At 51.7% G+C, this 19,716-nt stretch overlaps 1 protein-coding gene across 1 annotated transcript in view; it reads left to right on the forward strand.

Moving 5' to 3' along the window:
* LOC140901855 (uncharacterized) overlaps positions 1 to 19,716 on the forward strand; it is a 355,046-nt gene that overhangs the window by 12,089 nt on the left and 323,241 nt on the right. Inside the window, exons 5-6 of the mRNA XM_078850362.1 lie at positions 1,127 to 1,137; positions 7,705 to 8,235. Of these exons, the coding sequence (XP_078706488.1) occupies positions 1,127 to 1,137; positions 7,705 to 8,235 (542 nt within the window). The remainder of the gene's footprint in view (positions 1 to 1,126; positions 1,138 to 7,704; positions 8,236 to 19,716) is intronic.

A 19,716-nucleotide genomic window follows, 5' to 3' on the forward strand; every position in this document is an offset into this window, starting at 1 on the left:
GATTCTCCCTCTGAAGGCTCCAATGAGATGCAACACACAACATGAGCACCAAGCATCTGCTCCCCTCTTGAAACACCTGTCAGCTGAAACCCCGATTATCTCCCAATATCCTTGGTGAGGCCCCCACTACCACTGTACAATCTCTTATGCTCAAATAAATTGGTTAGTCTCTAAGGTGCCACAAGTACTCCTTTTCTTTTTGCGAATACGGACTAACACGGCTGTTACTCTGAAATCTGTGCAATCTCTGTTATCCAATCAAGTGTACAATGCTCTAGCAATAAAGGGTTCCATGCCTTAATTTAATTCCCTGAGCCACCCTGTTCCTCCATATTCTCAGCCGTAGAGAGTTCCCTCCCCATTATCCCCTCAGTGCCCCCAATACCTTACACACTGGAGAGGCTGCCCAGATCCCTATGTATGCTAATTATCCGTTTCCTGGAGAGCTCACAGCTCCTTTTTTTAAGGACACAGGGCAGTTAGTACTTTGGTCCTAGGAGTCTGGGACATACCCTCAGGACTGGGCTGCAATCACTGGGGCTGGGAGCTCTGAGACTGTCATAATGCTCCAGGTGGTGCCATCTCCTCTGAGGTAAATTCCTCGACCTTCAACCACACAGGGAACAAATATGGCCACAGACCCAGGTCTTGAGAATTACCAGAAGAGAACAACATCTAAATGGCAAAGAGAGAGGATGAATTTCAGCCTAACTATGCCAGGTCTACATACAATGGAACAACTCTGTGAAGGGAGGCAGAAGACAAGGCCCTGGCTCAATGGAGGCTGGGTAATGGGAAAGGGAGAACTGCAGTAAACTCAGCTCCCACATCACCTACATATTGCCCAGACCTGTAACCCCTTCTGCTGCCCCACACAGTACAGAAACCCCCCTGTACGATCCTCCTATACATCCCACCCACCTGGCCTGTAACTTCAGCTAGTCAGAAGACCAAGGCCCTGTTCTGACCCCCTGGCTCCACATACCCTCCCAGAGGGGGGAGGATTTTTACTCTGTTGCTTTTGTTCAGTGTGTCTCATCCCTGTGAGGACTCAGAGGGGAGCTGAGAAAGGGACCAGAGAGGCCTGAAATGGGGTTTCCCAGGTCAGGGCTGGCAGGTTCCTGAGAACTAAAGGGTGTCGGGGCAGGGTGTCTCCACAGCCCCGACAGGGGGGCAGCAGTCAGCCCGAGGAAGATGCTGGGGGAAGTAGCCCCTTGGATCCCCTGGACTGGTGATCCTGGAAGGGGGCGGGGGTCTCCAGCTCTGGGCGGGCAGCCCCCTGGCCAAGGTTGCAGGGCCACCCTCCAGTCCCCCCTGCCCGGGAGCCACAGACCCAGCCGCCCCGCAGCGGGGCAGCCCCGGTTGGGGGTGGGCGAGCTCTGGCCCGCTGCCCCCTTCCCGGCTCTAGGGACTGAGCCCCCGGGGCGGCCGAGCGGGGGCCGGGGCCGGGCTCTGACTGACTGACAGAGATTGCGGCCAATCCTCGCGCTGGGGATTAACCCTGCGCTGGCCAGGGCGGAAGCTCTTTGTCTGGGGAAGTTTCAGAGTAACAGCCGTGTTAGTCTGTATTCGCAAAAAGAAAAGGAGTACTTGTGGCACCTTAGAGACAAACCAATTTATTAGAGCATAAGCTTTCGTGAGCTACAGCTCACTTCCTCAGATGCAAGCATCTGAGGAAGTGAGCTGTAGCTCACGAAAGCTTATGCTCTAAAGGTGCCACAAGTCCTCCTTTTCTGTCTGGGGAAGGGGACCGGCCTCCCACTGCGTCCGGGCGGGGCGGCGAGGTGAGGTGGGGGGTGGCCGGGACCTGGGGTTCCGGGTGGGGGCTGGGCAGTGGGGTGAGGGAGGGGCCTCTCCGTGCTGGGGGGCAGGGACCTGGGGTTATGGGTCAGGGACTCAGGGTGGGGCCTTCCTGTGCTGGGAGCGGGGCAGGGAGTTGAAATGACCATTATTGTCAGTTCTCACAAGCTTATCACAAGCCCCCGGATATTTGATGTTGTTCTTAGAGCTTCAGCTCAGTGCCTGCATTGGTTAAAATGAATGAAGTGGTAAGTTCCTAGCCCTCAAGGCTGCAGAGAAAAGCTTAGAAACCTGAATCCTACAGGGTCCAAAACAGAACCCACCATTTATTATTGTAAATCTCCTGATGATAAAGCTAAACTCGTGATTTTTGAGTGCTTAGTTGTTAGTACTGGATTAGGGGTCAGCAGGGGCCAGTCTGTGCTGAAGGGGAGCAGGGGTTACAGCTCCGGCTGTTTGGGTGAATCAGGCCTGGGTGTCTCTTTTCCCTTCTGTTTACTGGGGTCCTTGTTCCACAGTGAAATCCCTATTCAGTGTTTTGCTGCAGGAGCCCCAGGAGTCTGGACCATTCCAGCAGGAACAAGGGAGAGATGCAGTTTTGAAAACTAGAGCACTTACCTCAGCTGGGATAAGGCTGTTTTCACAAGACACAAAATGGCTGCAAAGCACCGTGGTCAGAAGCCCCTGGGGCTGCAGATCCAGGGTCCACTACAAGCGGTGCTACCGCATGTCAAAGTGGAAACAGAAAATCCAGCAGGCCCCAAACCACGGAAGGAATCTGAGAGAGAAGAGAAAGACGCTGCTGTGATGCCTCCCATCTCAGCAAGTCCCCCATTCTCCTGGACAGGACGACAAAAATCCAGCTTTGAGCCACAGGAGAAGATCCCCCAGCATTGGGAAAATCAAAGTCAGGATATGCTGCGAGCCCTCTGGACCTCTCCTGAGGCTGTTTCGGCATCAGCCCGGGCCTGGGGAAACCCAGAACTGCCGGAGCTCACGCCAGAGGATGACATCGAGGTCTATTTGGCTTCCTTTGAGCGAGTGGCTGAAGCCTGCCACTGGCCCAGAAGAGAGTGGGTGACCCGACTCCTGCCCTCCCTCACTGGAAAAGCCCAACAGGCCATTAGCAGCCTGGATGCCAGAGACGCCCGAGACTATGGGAAGGTGAAGGCAGCCATCCTGCGAGGCTGCAACATCAGCACGGAGATGCAGCGCCTTCACTTCAGGCAGTTCCGCTACCAGGAGGCCAAAGGGCCCCAAGAGGTCTGCAGCCGCCTGCAGGAACTCTCCCATCGATGGCTGAAGCCGGAGATCCGCACCAAGGAGCAGATCATGGAGCTGCTGATCCTGGAGCAGTTCCTGACCATCCTACCTGAGGAAATCCAGAGCTGGGTCTGGGTACGTCACCCAGAGACCTGTGCCCAGGCCGTGTCCCTGGCAGAGGATTTCCAGCTGGGACAGCGAGAGGCTGGAGTGTGGGAGCAGCAGGTGAGAGTGGGTGCAGGGGAATGTCCATTGGGTTCTGCAGGGAATTTGATGGGGTAGGTTTGGGCGCTGGGTGAACACAGGAATTCTCAAGATGGGCTTGTTCTGTGTAATCCTGCTCTCAGCACTGGGGTCTGGGGCTCAGAACTCAGCTTGGTCCCCAGGTACTGGGATTTCCAGAGCTCCCTGCTCTGTGACACTCTGCTCTGTAGATCCTGGTGTTCTCTCTTTTTAAATGTTGCTGCCTCCCACCTGTCCCCTTCACTCAGTACCTCTCAGCAGGCCCATCCTGAGCAACTGTGGCTGCTGTTACAGTGCACTCAGTGCCTCTCCAGGGCTTGGATCAATAGTGAAGCCCCAGTGAGATTGGGGAAGGTGAGAGGGAGAATTGGTTACTGTGTTTAAACATGCTGTTCAGCAGGTTATTTTGGATGTTGCAGCTGTGGAAAGGGGGCAAGGAAGGAGCCATTTTTGCTCAACAAGGGCAACATTATTAAAAGCCTGAGCAGGTATAAGTATGCATCCAGGTGCACCTGGGAGCTCTAGCAAGAGCTGGATGCCCTGGGATTTTCAAAGTGAGGGTAGGGCTCTGCCTGAATGCCCAGGAAGCATGTGTGGGTGCGCAAGGCTGAGAGGAAAAGCTCATGGCATTCCATTTGGATAGAAAGCTGGCTAGATTGTCGGGCTCAACGGGTAGTGATCAATGGCTCCATGTCTAGTTGGCAGCCGGTATCAAGTGGAGTGCCCCAAGGGTTGGTCCTGGGGCCGGTTTTGTTCGATATCTTCATAAATGATCTGGAGGATGGTGTGGATTGCACCCCCAGCAAGTTTGCAGATGACACTAAACTGGGAGGAGAGGTAGATACGCTGGAGGGTAGGGATAGGATACAGAGGGACCTAGACAAATTGGAGGATTGGGCCAAAAGAAATCTGATGAGGTTCAACAAGGACAAGTGCAGGATGGAAGAACCCAATGCACCGCTACAGACTAGGGAACGAATGGCTTGGCAGCAGTTCTGCAGAAAAGGACCTAGGGGTGACAGTGGACGAGAAGCTGGATATGAGTCAACAGTGTGCCCTTGTTGCCAAGAAGGCCAATGGCATTTTGGGATGTATAAGTAGGGGCATTGCCAGCAGATTGAGGGACGTGATCGTTCCCCTCTATTCCACATTGGTGAGGCCTCATCTGGAGTACTGTGTCCAGTTTTGGGCCCCACACTACAAGAAGGATGTGGAAAAATTGGAAAGAGTCCAGCGGAGGGCAACAAAAATGATTAGGGGACTGGAACACGTGTTCTGAGGAGAAGCTGAGGGAACTGGGGATGTTTAGTCTACGAAAGAGAAGAATGAGGGGGGATTTGATAGCTGCTTTCAACTACGTGAAAGGGCGTTCCAAAGAGGATGGCTCTAGACTGTTCTCAGTGGTAGCAGATGACAGAACAAGGAGTAATGGTCTCAAGTTGCAGTGGGGGAGATTTAGGTTGGATATTAGGAAAAACTTTTTCACTAGGAGGGTGGTGAAACACTGGAATGCATTACCTAGGGAGGTGGTGGAATCTCCTTCCTTAGAAGTTTTTAAGGTCAGGCTTGACAAAGCCCTGGCTGGGATGATTTAATTGGGGATCGGTCCTGCTTTGAGCAGGAGGTGGGACTAGATGACCTCCTGACGTCCCTTCCAACCCTGATATTCTATGATTCAGTAACAAAGTTTGAGATGCAGATGTGATCTACAAGATGTTATCAGCCCGTACTGCAGGGTGGCCAAATCCACAGGACAGGTGATTCAGACAGTGGTCAAGGGGGCAAGTGGGACCCTGCCAATTTGAATGCTTTGGAAACCCTCCAGGCATGTTGACATTGGAGTGCCTGATGCCTGTAATGTCCTGCTCAGTCCTTTACAAGGCCCCAGTTGCATGGATGCCAGTTGCAATGCTGGCCCTAACTGCCTGGGACAGGACATGGCTCCAATAAAATAACCTCTGTGACTCCCCCTTCAGCTCATCAGAGGGATGAGTCTGTACTTTAGTGAGGCAGGTCCTCCAAGTCCTATTGACCCTGTAAGGGGCTAGGAGCCCCTGGGCATGGAGTGCTTTGCCAGCAGGGCCTTTTAGATACAGCTCTTCCCTGTGATTCTCAGGCCTGGCTCCAAAGTGATGTGCTTGTACTGGGTTCATTCCTAGGTCACCGTGCGCGTAAAGGTTGAGGAAATGGAGACCCCTGAAGCATTATGGGAATCTCAGAACTCCCAGCTGGAGCAACTTCAACCCAATCACAACTGTCTTCCCCCAGAGGAGGTTGGACAAAACAAGTCCAAGTTGCCCTGTGCTAAGGAGAATCAAGCACTACAGGAAACTGGTAATAAGCCATGTACAGGGAATAAGGGGTGTTCTTCTCACCAAGGTGGGGGCAGCAAGGGAAGGGGGCACAGATGCCAGTAACAAGGGAACCCCTAAGTCAGAGGGTCCGGGGAGGGGAACTCAATGGCTCTGGAGAACTGTAATGATGTATAGAGCCTTCCATCTACAGGTAAACAAGAGTGATGCCTGAGAAAGAGAGGGGGCTGCATGGCGGCAGTCGGTGCTCATTAAGGGAATTTAGGGTAGGTATTGTGGGTCACAGTATAAAATAAAGCCTGTAGAATGAGCCTCAGCACTGGGCATTATGATGCTGATGGGCTGAGAAATCCTGGGAGGAACAAACTGTCCTGGGCAGCAGCAGTGGATTTTGACATGGTTTAGCAAAAGGGCACATACACAGGATAGCTAATACTTTAAGTGGATTTCTATAATAAACGGAGCATGATCGTCACCTTCTGATCACCTTAGGAAGAGCAGGAAAAGCAGTTGCATGGAATGGAGGTGTGTACCAAATAGATTGGCTAGTCCTGCTTCTGTGGGAATTGATCTCCAGAGAAACAGACTACTTGGGGTGAGCTGAAGGGAGCGAGAGAAACCAGGAGCAGAGAGCCAGCTAAAAGTGAAAGGGACAGAAAGATTTAAGGGGATGTTCAGCTAGAAGAGGTAAAGAGACAAGCACAGGAGAGGCACAGAGTGAAGGCAAAGGAGGTGAGCCAAGAGGGCAGGAGTGAGAGAAAGGAGGCTGTGGGCAAAGAAGCCTGTATAGCAGGGGCGGGCAAACTTTTTGGCCTGAGGGCCGCATCGGGTTTCAGAAATTGTATGGGGGACTGATAAGGGGAGGCTGTGCCTCCCCAAATAGCCAGGCATGGTCCGGCCCCCGCCCCCTCCCCCCGCTTCTCACCCCCTGGTGGCCCCCCCGGGACTCCTGCCCCATCCAACCCCCCCCCCCATTCCCTGACAGCTGCCCCGGGACCCCTACTCCATCCACCGCCCCCCCACTTCCTGTCCCCTCACCGCCTCTGGAACCCCCACCCCTGACTGCCCCCCGCCACCCCATCCAACCCCCCCTCTTTCCTGACTGCCCCCCGGGACCCCTGCCCCCATTCAACCCCCCCGTTCCCTGCCCCAACCCCTATCCTGACCACCCCCCCGAATTCCCCTGCCCTCTATCCAACCCCCCCTGCTCCCTTACTGCGCTGCCTGGAGCACTGGTGGTGCTACAGCCGCGCTGCCCGGCTGGAGCCAGCCACGCCACCGCGCAGCACAGAGCACGGGTCAGAGCCCGGCTCTGCAGCTGCGCTGCCCCAGGAGCTCGGGGTGCCGGCAGCGCAGTGAGCTGAGGCTGCGGGGGAGGGGGAACAGCAGGGAAGGGGCTGGGGGCTAGCCTCCCAGGCTGGGGGCTGGGCAGGAGGGTTCTGCGTGCCATAGTTTGCCCACCTCTGATGTATAGAGTGGGTGGGATGGTGCTTAGCAAGGTGATGGGACTGAAGGGGAGGAGAAGGAGGCTATGAAAACCTTCTGGTAGGGTCTGAGGGAGAAAAAGGAAGGGAATGAAGAATGGGGATGTGGGCATTCCTGACTTTTCCCCCTCATAGCTCCCCTCAGCCCCATTTCTGCACGGCTGACTCTGGGGCATCTCCAGTGGGGAAGATGTGAGGCTGCCACAGTCATGGCCATGAGATGAGTGACTTTCCTTTACAACAGCAGCACATGAAATGGATTCTCTTTCCATCCAGGTGCCGGGATCCTGAGCAGAACTGAGGAGCAGCCCTGTGATGAAGGGCCTGAAATCCTGCTGCTGCCCAGCGTACCAGAAAGGGGATCGGGGGAGAGTGTTACTCACAGACGTGAGCAAGGAGGAGCCTGCAAGAGGCAGAAGAGGAGCCCAGCACACGAGACAGATCCCCCAGGGGAACGTGACAGCAGATTCAGGAGACTAACCCAGCTCCCTGCACCGGGGAGACCTCGGACAATAGGGGACCTTCACCATCAAAGCAATTTTCTCAGGACAGAGAAACCCCACAGATGTAGAGACTGTGGGGAAAGGTTCTGGGAAAAGCAGAAGCTTACAGAGCATGGCAAAGTCCACAGGAGTCAGAGGCCCCATCCTTGTGCTGAATGTGGGAAGAGCTTCAACCGCCTAGCTCATCTCAAGACACACCAGAGAACCCACACAGGAGAGAAACCCTATTTCTGTGCAGAGTGTGGGAAACGCTTTGGCCATCTCTCCACATTGACCACTCACCAGAGATTGCACACACGGGAGAGACCCTACTCCTGTGCTGAGTGCGGGAAAACCTTCACTCACCCCTCAGACTTGAACAAGCACCAGCGCTCCCACACAGGTGAGCGGCCCTACCCTTGTGCTGAGTGTGGGAAGTGCTTCAGCCAGCTCTCCAACCTGACTAAACACCAAAGAAGCCACACCGAGGAGCGGCCTTACCCATGCACCGAGTGCGGGAAGAGCTTCAAGTACCTCGCTGATCTCATTGTGCATGAGCGCTCCCACACGGGCGAGCGGCCCTTCCTATGCCCTGAATGCGGGAAGAGCTTCAGTAACAAATCCTCCCTGGCCCGTCACCAGAGAATCCATGCCAGAGCCGCAGCCAGAAACACGTGAGACCATGTTTAACTATAGACTAACTGAGAGCTCTGCTCCCACTAGCCTATATATGTGATTGGAGCAGAAGAACGTGAGCCATTACTACACAGCCTGAGGGAAATCAGCCCTCGACCCTCCCTTATGCCATTATCACCCCATCACATCCTACAGGAGAATGAGGGAGGATTAAGTGGAGTCTCCAGTGCCTGAAACCTCCAGAAGATATTCTGTTCTTACCTGCTTTTACTAATAACACTTAACTCCTGTATAGCTCTCTCTATATGTTGAAGTGCTGCAGAAAGGAGGTAAGGTGATTGGAGAGCTCTGGTTTCCTTTCTGCTGCTCTGAGGCAGGTGTGTATTTGTAGTACCTATAAGCAAAGCAGGCCAGCTAGAAGAGGAGAAAGGATTTTTGTTTTCCAAGGCCCTCAACATCTGAGATCCATCAACTCCATAGGAGAAACAGCCCTGCTTCCCAACAGCACCCAAACACCCCTCTGCTAGCAGCATCTCTCACAGATTTGTAACTGAGTAGGAGACACCAGGGACTGCACCTCCATAACAGGCAATCTAGCTCCTCTGCCCCCACCACTGACCAGCTGTGTAGCTGCCATCTTCCCTGCTCTGCCTCACTGGCCCTAGCTGCATCCCAGTCCTTTTGTCCCTCCCCAGCTGCCACCCAGTAAATATGTCCAAAGTCTGCCATGGTGCATTATTAAATCCCCTTCACCTGGTTGACTCTTCCTGCTCCCTTGTCTCAACTAACACCACTGATGATGCATTTACTGCTTACTACTTAATTAATTGGGCACCGTCCTTGAATAACCAGCTATTTATTCATCTCTCACCCTTGTCTTCTGCTCCTGCCCTGATCACTACTCTGATATCACTTCTGTTTACTCCCCTGTTGTTTCAGAAGCTGTCTTGTTACTCAGCTGCCTTTGACCACAACTACCAATTCAGTTGTACTTATGGGAGGTTTTGATCAAACTACATACATCCTGATTCTGCAAAGGAGCTCCATGTGAATCAATCCTGAAGAATCAATCCTGAAGCACTTGCATGAGAGGAAAGTGATCAGGAACAGCCAGCATGGATTCACCAAGGGAAGGTCATGCCTGACTAATCTAATCGCCTTTTATGATGAGATTACTGGTTCTGTGGATGAAGGGAAAGCAGTGGATGTATTGTTTCCTGACTTTAGCAAAGCTTTTGACACGGTCTCCCACAGTATTCTTGTCAGCAAGTTAAGGAAGTATGGGCTGGATGAATGCACTATAAGGTGGGTAGAAAGCTGGCTAGATTGTCGGGCTCAACGGGTAGTGATCAATGGCTCCATGTCTAGTTGGCAGCCGGTGTCAAGTGGAGTGCCCCAGGGGTCGGTCCTGGGGCCGGTTTTCTTCAATATCTTCATAAATGATCTGGAGGATGGTGTGGATTGCACTCTCAGCAAATTTGTGGATGATACTAAACTGGGAGGAGTGGTAGATACGCTGGAGGGGAGGGATAGGATACAGAAGGACCTAGAGAAATTGGAGGATTGGGCCAAAAGAAATCTGATGAGGTTCAATAAGGATAAGTGCAGGGTCCTGCACTTAGGACGGAAGAACCCAATGCACCGCTACAGACTAGGGACCGAATGGCTAGGCAGCAGTTCTACGGAAAAGGACCTAGGGGTGACAGTGGACGAGAAGCTGGATATGAGTCAGCAGTGTGCCCTTGTTGCCAAGAAGGCCAATGGCATTTTGGGATGTATAAGTAGGGGCATAGCGAGCAGATGGAGGGAGGTGATCGTTCCCCTCTATTCGACATTGGTGAGGCCTCATCTGGAGTACTGTGTCCAGTTTTGGGCCCCACACTACAAGAAGGATGTGGATAAATTGGAGAGGGTCCAGCGAAGGGCAACAAAAATGATTAGGGGTCTAGAACACATGACTTATGAGGAGAGGCTGAGGGAGCTGGGATTGTTTAGCCTGCAGAAGAGAAGAATGAGGGGGGATTTGATAGCTGCTTTCAACTACGTGAAAGGGCGTTCCAAAGAGGATGGCTCTAGACTGTTCTCAATGGTAGCAGATGACAGAACGAGGAGTAATGGTCTCAAGTTGCAGTGGGGGAGGTTTAGATTGGATATTAGGAAAAACTTTTTCACTAAGAGGGTGGTGAAACACTGGAATGCGTTACCTAGGGAGGTGGTAGAATCTCCTTCCTTAGAGGTTTTTAAGGTCAGGCTTGACAAAGCCCTGGCTGGGATGATTTAACTGGGAATTGGTCCTGCTTCAAGCAGGGGGTTGGACTAGATGACCTTCTGGGGTCCCTTCCAACCCTGATATTCTATGATTCTAACAGGCTTCTTTGGAGCTCAGTGCTGGAATTTATTCCTCAGTATTTAACTCACTGACATACCTCATTTGCTGCTGTTCTGATTTATTTATATGATTTCCTCTTCACCTGATTATAATGAATTTAACAGCACTCCCTGTCAATTCAGTCATTAGTGTACTTAACTCCTTCCCTAGTCCCTTAATTAGTAATTAGCTGTCTGTCACTCATTCTCATTACCCAAATGTCCAACCAGCATGCTCCTCCCTCCTCTGCTGCTTCACCCCTACCTGTCTCAATATCCACCAGTCTTATCACTGAGACCCATCCCTCTCTGATCACCATCTTATCTCCTTTACAGCACCTGCTTCCCCCATCCCCTTCAGGGCCCTCCATCATTTAGTTCTTCCCCCTGGATCAAATCTAACTTATTACTAGATTGACACACACCTCTTTCCCCCCCTCCCCCCCCATTCTACCAGCATCACCACAAATAAACCTTTTCTTCTTACTCCTTTGCTTCCATACAATGATGAGGGTTGGGGACAATCCAGGCCCTTTGCACAGTTATCCTCCCACGTGTCCATTACTCTCAGCAGCATGGGCAGACCTCTCATTAGTGAGGATTATGTAGGAGGGTGTTTTGGGACAGCCATTCTCCTGCTTGTTGTGTCTATTTCTATAGAAGCTGGTTAAACCTTTTAATAAAAACCATTTATGAGAACTGAAGCCTGTTCCCAGCTCTTTGGCTTATGTTCCCAGCTCTTCAGGTCCAAACCCCACTGGGGGAAAATATTACATTAAATTACCCAGACGTAAAACAATTAACATCAGAGAGAGAATGGGCTCTGCAGCCTTTCATCTCGGGGCCTTACTTCAAGCTTAGTCCATGCTGGGAGTAGCTGAAAGTTAGGGCCGGTTGTGGGCTGGTGGCTTCTCGTATATGTGAGGATGAGGTGTTAGTCCCATTGCTAGTGGAGAGCAGCTCAGCCCTTAGTAAATATTGGAGGTTCCACCATGGAGAGGGACGCTGGCAGGGAGGTGGGGAATTGACTCCAGTGGGGCTATGACTCACACGGTCATTTTCAGGACAATCCCAGTGGAACCAGTTCTGAGCCCTAGTCACAATACCCTGTGTAAGAATAACAGGAGCAATGATCCCCAAGGCTGGGATAAGGAGGTGATATTTCTTCTACATGTCATTGTGGAGATCACTGTTTCAATAGTATGTTCAGTTCCAGCGTCCACTTTAAACATTGGAGACGTCATAGAAGAGCTACAATAATGACCCAAGGCCTAGGAAAACATGTCATACAGTGAGGCACTGACAAGACCTACTCACTCTGTTTAGCTTAACAATGAGAGGGTCAAGAGGCAACTTGATCAAAGTATTTGATACTAGAGGGCTCTTTAATCTTGCAAATGAATACATAACATAATCCAAGGTCCAAAGGCTGAAGTCAGCAAAGGTCTAACTGGAAACAAGGTGAAAATTGTAACAGTGAGGATATGTAAGCTTTGCATCAGGTTACCAAGGGATCTGGTGAATTCTCCATCATTTAGAATTTCTAAGTCAAGATTGGATGTCTTTCTCAAAGACCCATTTTAACCAGGCTTGATCATAGAATCATAGAATATCAGGGTTGGAAGGGACCTCAGGAGGTCATCTAGTCCAACCCCCTGCTCAAAGCAGGACCAATCCCCAGTTTTTGCCCCAGATCCCTCAATGGCCCCCTCAAGGATTGAACTCACAACTCTGGGTTTAGCAGGCCAATGTTCAAACCACTGAGCTATACCTCCCCTCAATGGAGGAAGTCACTGGGTGAATGCTATAGCCTGTGTTATGGAAGAGGTCAGACTAAGTGATCATAAAGGTCCTTTCTGGTCTTAAAGAACTGCGTCATTCACACTCTGTTGCAGCTTCCTTTGCCTGCGTGTTGTGACTTGCCCTATTCCCATGCTATATGGATGAATACAGGAAGATGTATGACACTGGGTAAGTCAACCTGCAGGGCATGCTTGACCTCTGCTTCCCAATGGTCATTATTATGGAGTAAAAGCAACCACCAAAGCCCCTATAGACGCTGCTGATTTTCCTAACTTCTTCTCTAAGGCTTTGTCTACACTGGACTTTCATCCATAAAACTTTTGTCATTCAGGGGAGTGAAAAAAACACCCCCCCCCCGAATAACAAGAGTTTTACCAACAAAAAGCACTGGTGTGAATAGCACTTTGTCAGCTCTCTCCTGCTGACAAAGAGTGACTACACTGCGCACCTTTTAGCGGCGCAGCTGTGTTACTAAAAGGTGCATAGTGTAGACATACCCGAAAGCCACTCTGAGGCATGTAACCCATCATCTTGTTACTTAGTGCTCCCGACTCTGTGTAGACAGACCCTTATCCATTGGATCTGCATTTGTGAATGCCAACACCACAAGAAACCAGTAGATGAACACATACAAGGAGGAGGAGACATCATTTATTTTGAATCCTGAACAACCTTTTCCTAGGCTGGTTTCAATAAAGCCAGAGTTTGTAAACATTTCAAATCACTGAAAGTGTGAAAATTCAGGGTCTCTCCTAATCTTAGGGTTGTAATTGATTTTTCTGTTAGCAACTGGAGTTTTAAATGAATCGGGGAAGGAAACATCGGGCCTAATGATACCAAACAATCAAATCCACATTAAAAGGCAGGCTGTAATAGGTTCACGATCAAGTATTTGGGGAGAGGGTGCAGTAAGAGAAGGGATTGTGGTCATGTTCAGCACAACATGAATTGCCAAAAAGTATGCTCTGAAAATAAAATAAAGGCCAAAGGAACCAGGTAACTTTTCTGCCTGGGCCAATGAGCTGCAGGAACCCTGAAAGCACCTCCCATGCAAGTCACAGCATTGCTTCCGTTGCAGAAATATAGTCAGCAATCCTAGAAGTGTAGGATTAAAATAACATGCAGAACTACTACATGACTCCCATGAGAAGAGTCTATGGGAGGAGAGACCTAGGAGAGATCCTAAATCTGCTGGGAAGTTCCAAACAGTCCTCAGACACCAATAGCCTGATCCTACCCAAAGGCCACATCTATATCTCAAATCACTTAGGCAGGGGGCTCTGAGAATCCTGACAGAAATAAAATATATTCTCCACCTCCAGGGGATGCTGGTCCTGGTCCTGCTTAGACTCCCATTGGTGTAAATCAGGAGTAACTCCACTGAAGTCAAGAGGGTGACAATGTAAAACTGCTGTGAGTAAGAGGACAATCAGGTCTGGAATCTGTAAAGATCTTACCTGACTCTGTGGTGCAAGATTCTGGAGCCATCTCTCAGGTGGATGCTGGGGCCTCCCCAACCCATGGGACAAATGCTTTCTCTACCTCCTCCTGCTTACAACTCTAGCAAGTCCCAGGGGAATCCCAAACACAGCTAAAGAAACCTCCGTTACCCAAAGGCAGAGAGCCCCAAGTTAGGCTCCATCCCAGCCACAGAGAAAGCCAGAGCAGGGAACAAAATGAGTTCACACGGATGCAGGGAAGAGACAAGCTACCCCCTGACTGCTAAAAAGCAAGTAAGGGACTAATTGCTGCTGGGGGATTTCTGGCACTGGACAACTCCTCAGAGGAAGCCCTTCCTCATTTCCCAGTGGTTTAAACCACTGGTTCTGGGAGGAGATGGTGGGAGTCGGGGGTAGGGGCCAATGTCTCTCAAACTCTGTAGTAGTGGTTCCTGTTCCTCAGTTTCACATTATTATACACATATGTCTGGAGCGAAGTCCATGTCTGGGAAGGTCTCACTTGTCTAGGAGTAGTATTCTCTGGTAGGCTGTAGCTAGAAATCAGTCTGGGTGGCACTCAATCTGCAAGGAGGCTCTGTCCCTTGGGATCTGCCATCGTGATGCTGCTGATTCTCTGGCAGCACACCAGAGGCTCTCTCCCGCTAAAGCCTTCCCCAGGGTCACTCCCCCATGTGGATTCTCTTGTGTTTAATGAGGTTTGATGGGTGTGTGTACCTTTTTTCACACACGTCGCAGATGTAGGGTCTTTTTCCAGTGTGGGTTGTCTGGTGTAGGGTGAGTGCGGAGACCTGGCTAAAGCTCCTCCCACACTCAGTGCAGGGATAGGGCCGCTCGCCCGTGTGTACCCGCAGGTGCTTGTTGAGATCCGAGCTCTGGCTGAACCCCTTCCCACACTCAGGGCAGGGGAAGGGGTGCTCACCTGTGTGCATTCGCAGGTGCCTGCTCAGTTCGCAGGGGTGATTGAATCCTTTCCTGCATTCAGGACAGGAATAGCGCCTCTCGGCAGCATGCAACCTCTGGTGCTCGCTGAGATCTCAGGGGCAGCTGAACCCCTTTCCACACTCACCACAGGGATGGTGTCCCTCCCCCATGTGGATTTGGTGATGCACAGATGCTGGAAGCTCTTCCCGCATTCTCCACAGGAATGGGGGCTCTCCCCTGTGTGGGATCTTTGGTGTTTAGAAAGCTCTGACTGATGCTTGAACCTCTCCCCACATTCAGCACAGGGATGGGATTTTTCCCTCCTGTGGACTCTCCCATGGGCCAAGAGTTCCTGCTTTTCATGGAAGCTTTCCCTACAGTCTATACATTTATGGGGTTTCTCTTGGCTATTAAGATCTCCCATGGTCCCGGGTCTGCCCTGTGGAAGTGGCTGGGAAAGTCTGAATCTGTTCTCGCACTCCCCTAAGGGATCTGACACATTCCAGACTTGGTTCCTCTTCTACTTCTTGCAGGCTTCTTCCTGCTCAGGACTCTGGCAAGCAGTCTCTCCTGATCCCCCTTGTAACATGTCAGGCGGCTCCAGGTTTTCAGGCCCTTCCTCATGAGTCCATATCTTGGCTTTGCTCAGGATCCCGACACCTGCCGAGTGGAAAGAGAATCCAGGGATGATTTAATCTCTCACATTTCCATCAGAGGGTGTGACCTGGCAGGCTCACATCCATGATAACTGGAGATACCACCAGAAGGAGCCCCACACTCCCCCAGGAAAAAAATGGGGACCTGTTGCAGTCCAAATACAAGACAGAACAAGGCTTTAAGCAAGCAAGCAGGCTGGTCTGCTTTGTCAGCTTTCCACCCTCTCTTTTATTCTTTCTCTCCCCCCACACATTACATACTCCAACAGATAAAAGGAATACACTGGCTTTGTTTAATATTCTTATTTACCAATTTCTATGTACCGCATTCCTTGCTCTTGGGCCTTGAGCCCAGTCCTGGGAGGCTTCCCACGGTTCATGTCATCTGGGCGAATTTCCAAGGTTCATGCCCTTGAGAGGAGCCGTGTGTGCACTGCTCCTACACAACACTCCGGGTGTGCCCTGAATATTGCCAAGTGCATGAACCCTGATGAATCCTACAGGGACCAAAAGGAGCTATAGAGGGACACAATCCATAGCTCCAAAATCTGATCACCTTCTCCCCTGGCTTCATAATTTTCTCACAACTGTGAGGGGTTCAACTCCCCCTCAGATCTCAACTGTGTCGGGCTGGAAATCTCTTCCCTTTCCTCCCAGTTCCCTCCTTTTCTTGGCTCATGTCCCTTTGTCTCTTCTCTCATGCAGAAATCCCCTCATCTCTCTCCCTCTCCTTCATTTCTGGCACACGCGTGCACTCTCCCCACTTGCTCCCTATGTCACTCACCTGCCGCCAGTACCTTTGGTCTGCACATTAATCCTTCTGGAAATCTCTCCTTTGGTCATGAGTCTGACCTCCCCCAAAAAATCACAAGGTTAAAAAAAAAGAAAAACCTCTTATGATCTGTAAGCCCATGTGAGGTTCTGAACTGCATTCTGGTTTTGCATTCTTTAGTGGGAACTGCCTGGTCCCAGTGTGAGAGAGATCATTTCAGGGTCAAAATTCAAAGTGAAGTGCACAATCAGAATGCAGCCTCACCACTGACAGATCCAAGAGGGACTCCACCTAACCCCCTAACCTCTAGAATGGTGGAGCTGCTGGCCAATGCTTCTCCACTCTCCTCCCCTATCACTGACCTATTTCTCTCCCTTCAACACCTCCTTATCAACCCCACCAAGTCTCCTCTCCCCACTCACATTATTCCCCTCTGCCTCCAACACTCCTAGAATATCAGGGTTGGAAGGGACCTCAGGAGGTCATCTAGTCCAACCCCCTGCTCAAAGCAGGACCAATCCCCAATTTTTACCCCAGATCCCTCAATGGCCCCCTGGAGGATTGAACTCACAACCCTGGGTTTAGCAGGCCAATGCTCAAACCACTGAGCTATCCCCCCCGCCCTCCTGTCCCCAGGTTCCTTCCCTATCACTTCATAGCATCTTACCCCTGATATTTTCCCTTGCACTTTAAAGATGTTCCCAAGCCCTCTCTTGCCTCTCTTCAGTTTCCTCCTGCACCTCACATTCTCCTGCCCCACCTTCCTCCATCTCCTCCTCCACCCCATATGACCTACACCCGTCTCTCTCTCCCTGTACCCCTATTCATCCCTCCTGTCCCTCATATCTACTTGCACATCTTCAGCCTCCCTTCTGTTCCCTGTATTCCCCTGTCATCACATGGCTTCCAGTTCAGCCTCCTAACAGAGGCAGCCATGTTCCCTGAGAACAGTCTGGCTTCAGTCTCCAAGTCCATTAGGGGCAACCTCACTTCTATGTGCAAAAGCTATAGGGAAATGGCCAGCTTGAGGGAGGCAATCTTGTCTTCAGCTCACTGAAAGTACCGAGAGAGGACACATGGGACTGTGGGAAAATGTGGGAGTTTGCCCTGAGATCATGGGCATATCCCCCTGACCGACTTGTGTAGCTCCCTAAACACCGCAATAGACAGGCCCCTCCCTGCACATCCCCCACCTCCCTAAGCCCCACCACAGACAGATCCCTCTCTGCACATCCCCCAACCTGTAACCCCACCACCCTGAACTCTGCAATAGACAGATCCCTCCCTGCACATCCCCCAACCTGTAACCCCACCACCCTGAACTTCACAATAGACAGATCGTGCCCTGCACATCCCCCAACCTGTAACCCCACCACCCTGAACTCCGCAATAGACAGATCGTGCCCTGCACATCCCCCAACCTGTAACCCCACCACCCTGAACTTCACAATAGACAGATCGTGCCCTGCACATCCCCCAACCTGTAACCCCACCTCCCTAAACCCCGCCACAGAGATCCCTCCCTGCACATCCCCCACCTCCCTAAGCCCCCCCACAGACAAGTCCCTCTCTGTACATCCCCCAACCTGTAACCCCACCACCCTGAACTCTGCAATAGACAGATCCCTCCCTGCACATCCCCGACCTGTAACCCCACCTCCCTAAGCCCCGCCAGCGACAGATCCCTCCCTGCACATCCCCCACGTCCCTAAGCCCCGCCAGACACAGGACTCTCCCTGGCACATTTCCCCACCACCACCTGTAACCCCAGCCACCCCAACTCACTCCCCCACATGTCCCAGAGATATCCAGACGGCTCCGCCTGCAGGAACCGGCAGCACAGCGGCGCTTTCCCACGCCACAGCTACTCATCATCACACAGGTGCTTCCTGCTGGCGAATTGCAGCCTCCATCCCTCGCAGGGTCCATCCCAGCGCTGCGTGACCGGGGCTGGCCGCGGTCGCCCTCAGTCAAGGGAAGGGGGCTGCTTTCACCCCGGAGCTCCCGCCCGCAGCAGCCTCGGGGTGAGCGGGAAAGGTCGAGGGCGAGACCCTGCTTCTCCCCGTGTTCTCCCTGCCGCCTTGGGAGGCGCCTGGCTCTGAGCGGCGGTCCCGGAGCAGCCCCTGTGCAGACCGGGAACAGGAGACTCGAGAGGAGCGTGCGGGAGCGGAACACAGTCGACTCTCATTCCCCGTCCCGGGAGTAACAGAAAGCGAAGGGAGGTAAAAATCTACAGAATCATAAATTCAGTGGCGTCACCCTCTGAAGCACGGTTAGAGCGGCCTGGTTTTGACCCAGCCTCTCACTCAAACACTCCTACATCAGGCTACGCAATAAAGCAGCAGCCTTGTACTCCACTTGATTACTGGTCTACTTGCTGGTGCTGAAGTCACTGTGACCACTGCCCAAATAAATTTGTTAGTGTCTAAGGTGCCACAAGGACTCCTGGTTATTTTTGCTGATACAGACTAACACGGCTACCACTCTGAAATCTGCACCCTTTAAGGAGAAGTATAGGTCACGTGGCATTATTTTTCAGGTTTGGGATCAGCCCTGAAACTCCCAGGTACTGCAGGACAAAATGCTTTTCTGTAAAAAAAATTTAGCAGCTGCAAATTTTACGTCTTCATATTACTGTTGATATCAGCAGTTCCGCATTTGGTAGAGCCAGATCTTGTGCAGCTTTTAAGGAAATGCATTGATTCATTTCTGTGGCTAAGATTGCTAAAAACGATGTCTGTTTCTCACAGTTCAGATTCAATAAGTGCTTTAAAAGCCTTTCTGCTGTAACCCTTCTGTCCATCAGAGTTGCAGCAACAAGGGCTGGATTCAATATCTAGGGGATCCATTCCAATAACACAATGCAAACCGGCTCGAGCCCCCACCCAGTGACCTGGGACAAATATATACCACCCCCGCTGGGCGCCTCCAAGGGGCAATACTTCCCCTCTCGCAAGCACATAGTCTGAGTGAGAAACAATGTGGCATTATGCTGGGGAAACACCACCAACAGGATTCATAACACAACCCATGAGCAAAAACCCATCCCAAGCAAATTGGGTTGTGTCCTTTCCCTTTGGTTCTTGAGTCCAGCAACCTGAAATCACCCAAAGTCCCCAAAGTCCAATGACCCAAAAGTCTCCGTCTCTGTCCCTGGTGAGGGCAGCCCCAGAGTTTGAAAGTTTATCTCCAGAGCTTTACCTCCCAACCTGGGTGGAGATCGGGGGGGGGAAGGCACCTTACATGATCTGAAGCTGACTGCCCAGCAGCTCCATAGGGCTCCGCTCCGCTTCACCAGTCTGCATCCTACAAGCAGCTCCTGCCGTCCCGCAAACTGCTCCACCATCTACGTCCCACAAGCCGCTCCTGCCATCCCGCAAACTGCTCCACCATCTACGTCCCACAAGCCGCTCCTGCCATCCCGCAAACTGCTCCACCATCTACGTCCCACAAGCCGCTCCTGCCGTCCCGCAAACTGCTCCACCATCTACGTCCCACAAGCCGCTCCTGCCATCCC

Source organism: Lepidochelys kempii, chromosome 23, assembly GCF_965140285.1.
Source record: "Lepidochelys kempii isolate rLepKem1 chromosome 23, rLepKem1.hap1, whole genome shotgun sequence".
In the NCBI taxonomy this organism is placed as follows: Eukaryota; Metazoa; Chordata; order Testudines; family Cheloniidae; genus Lepidochelys; species Lepidochelys kempii.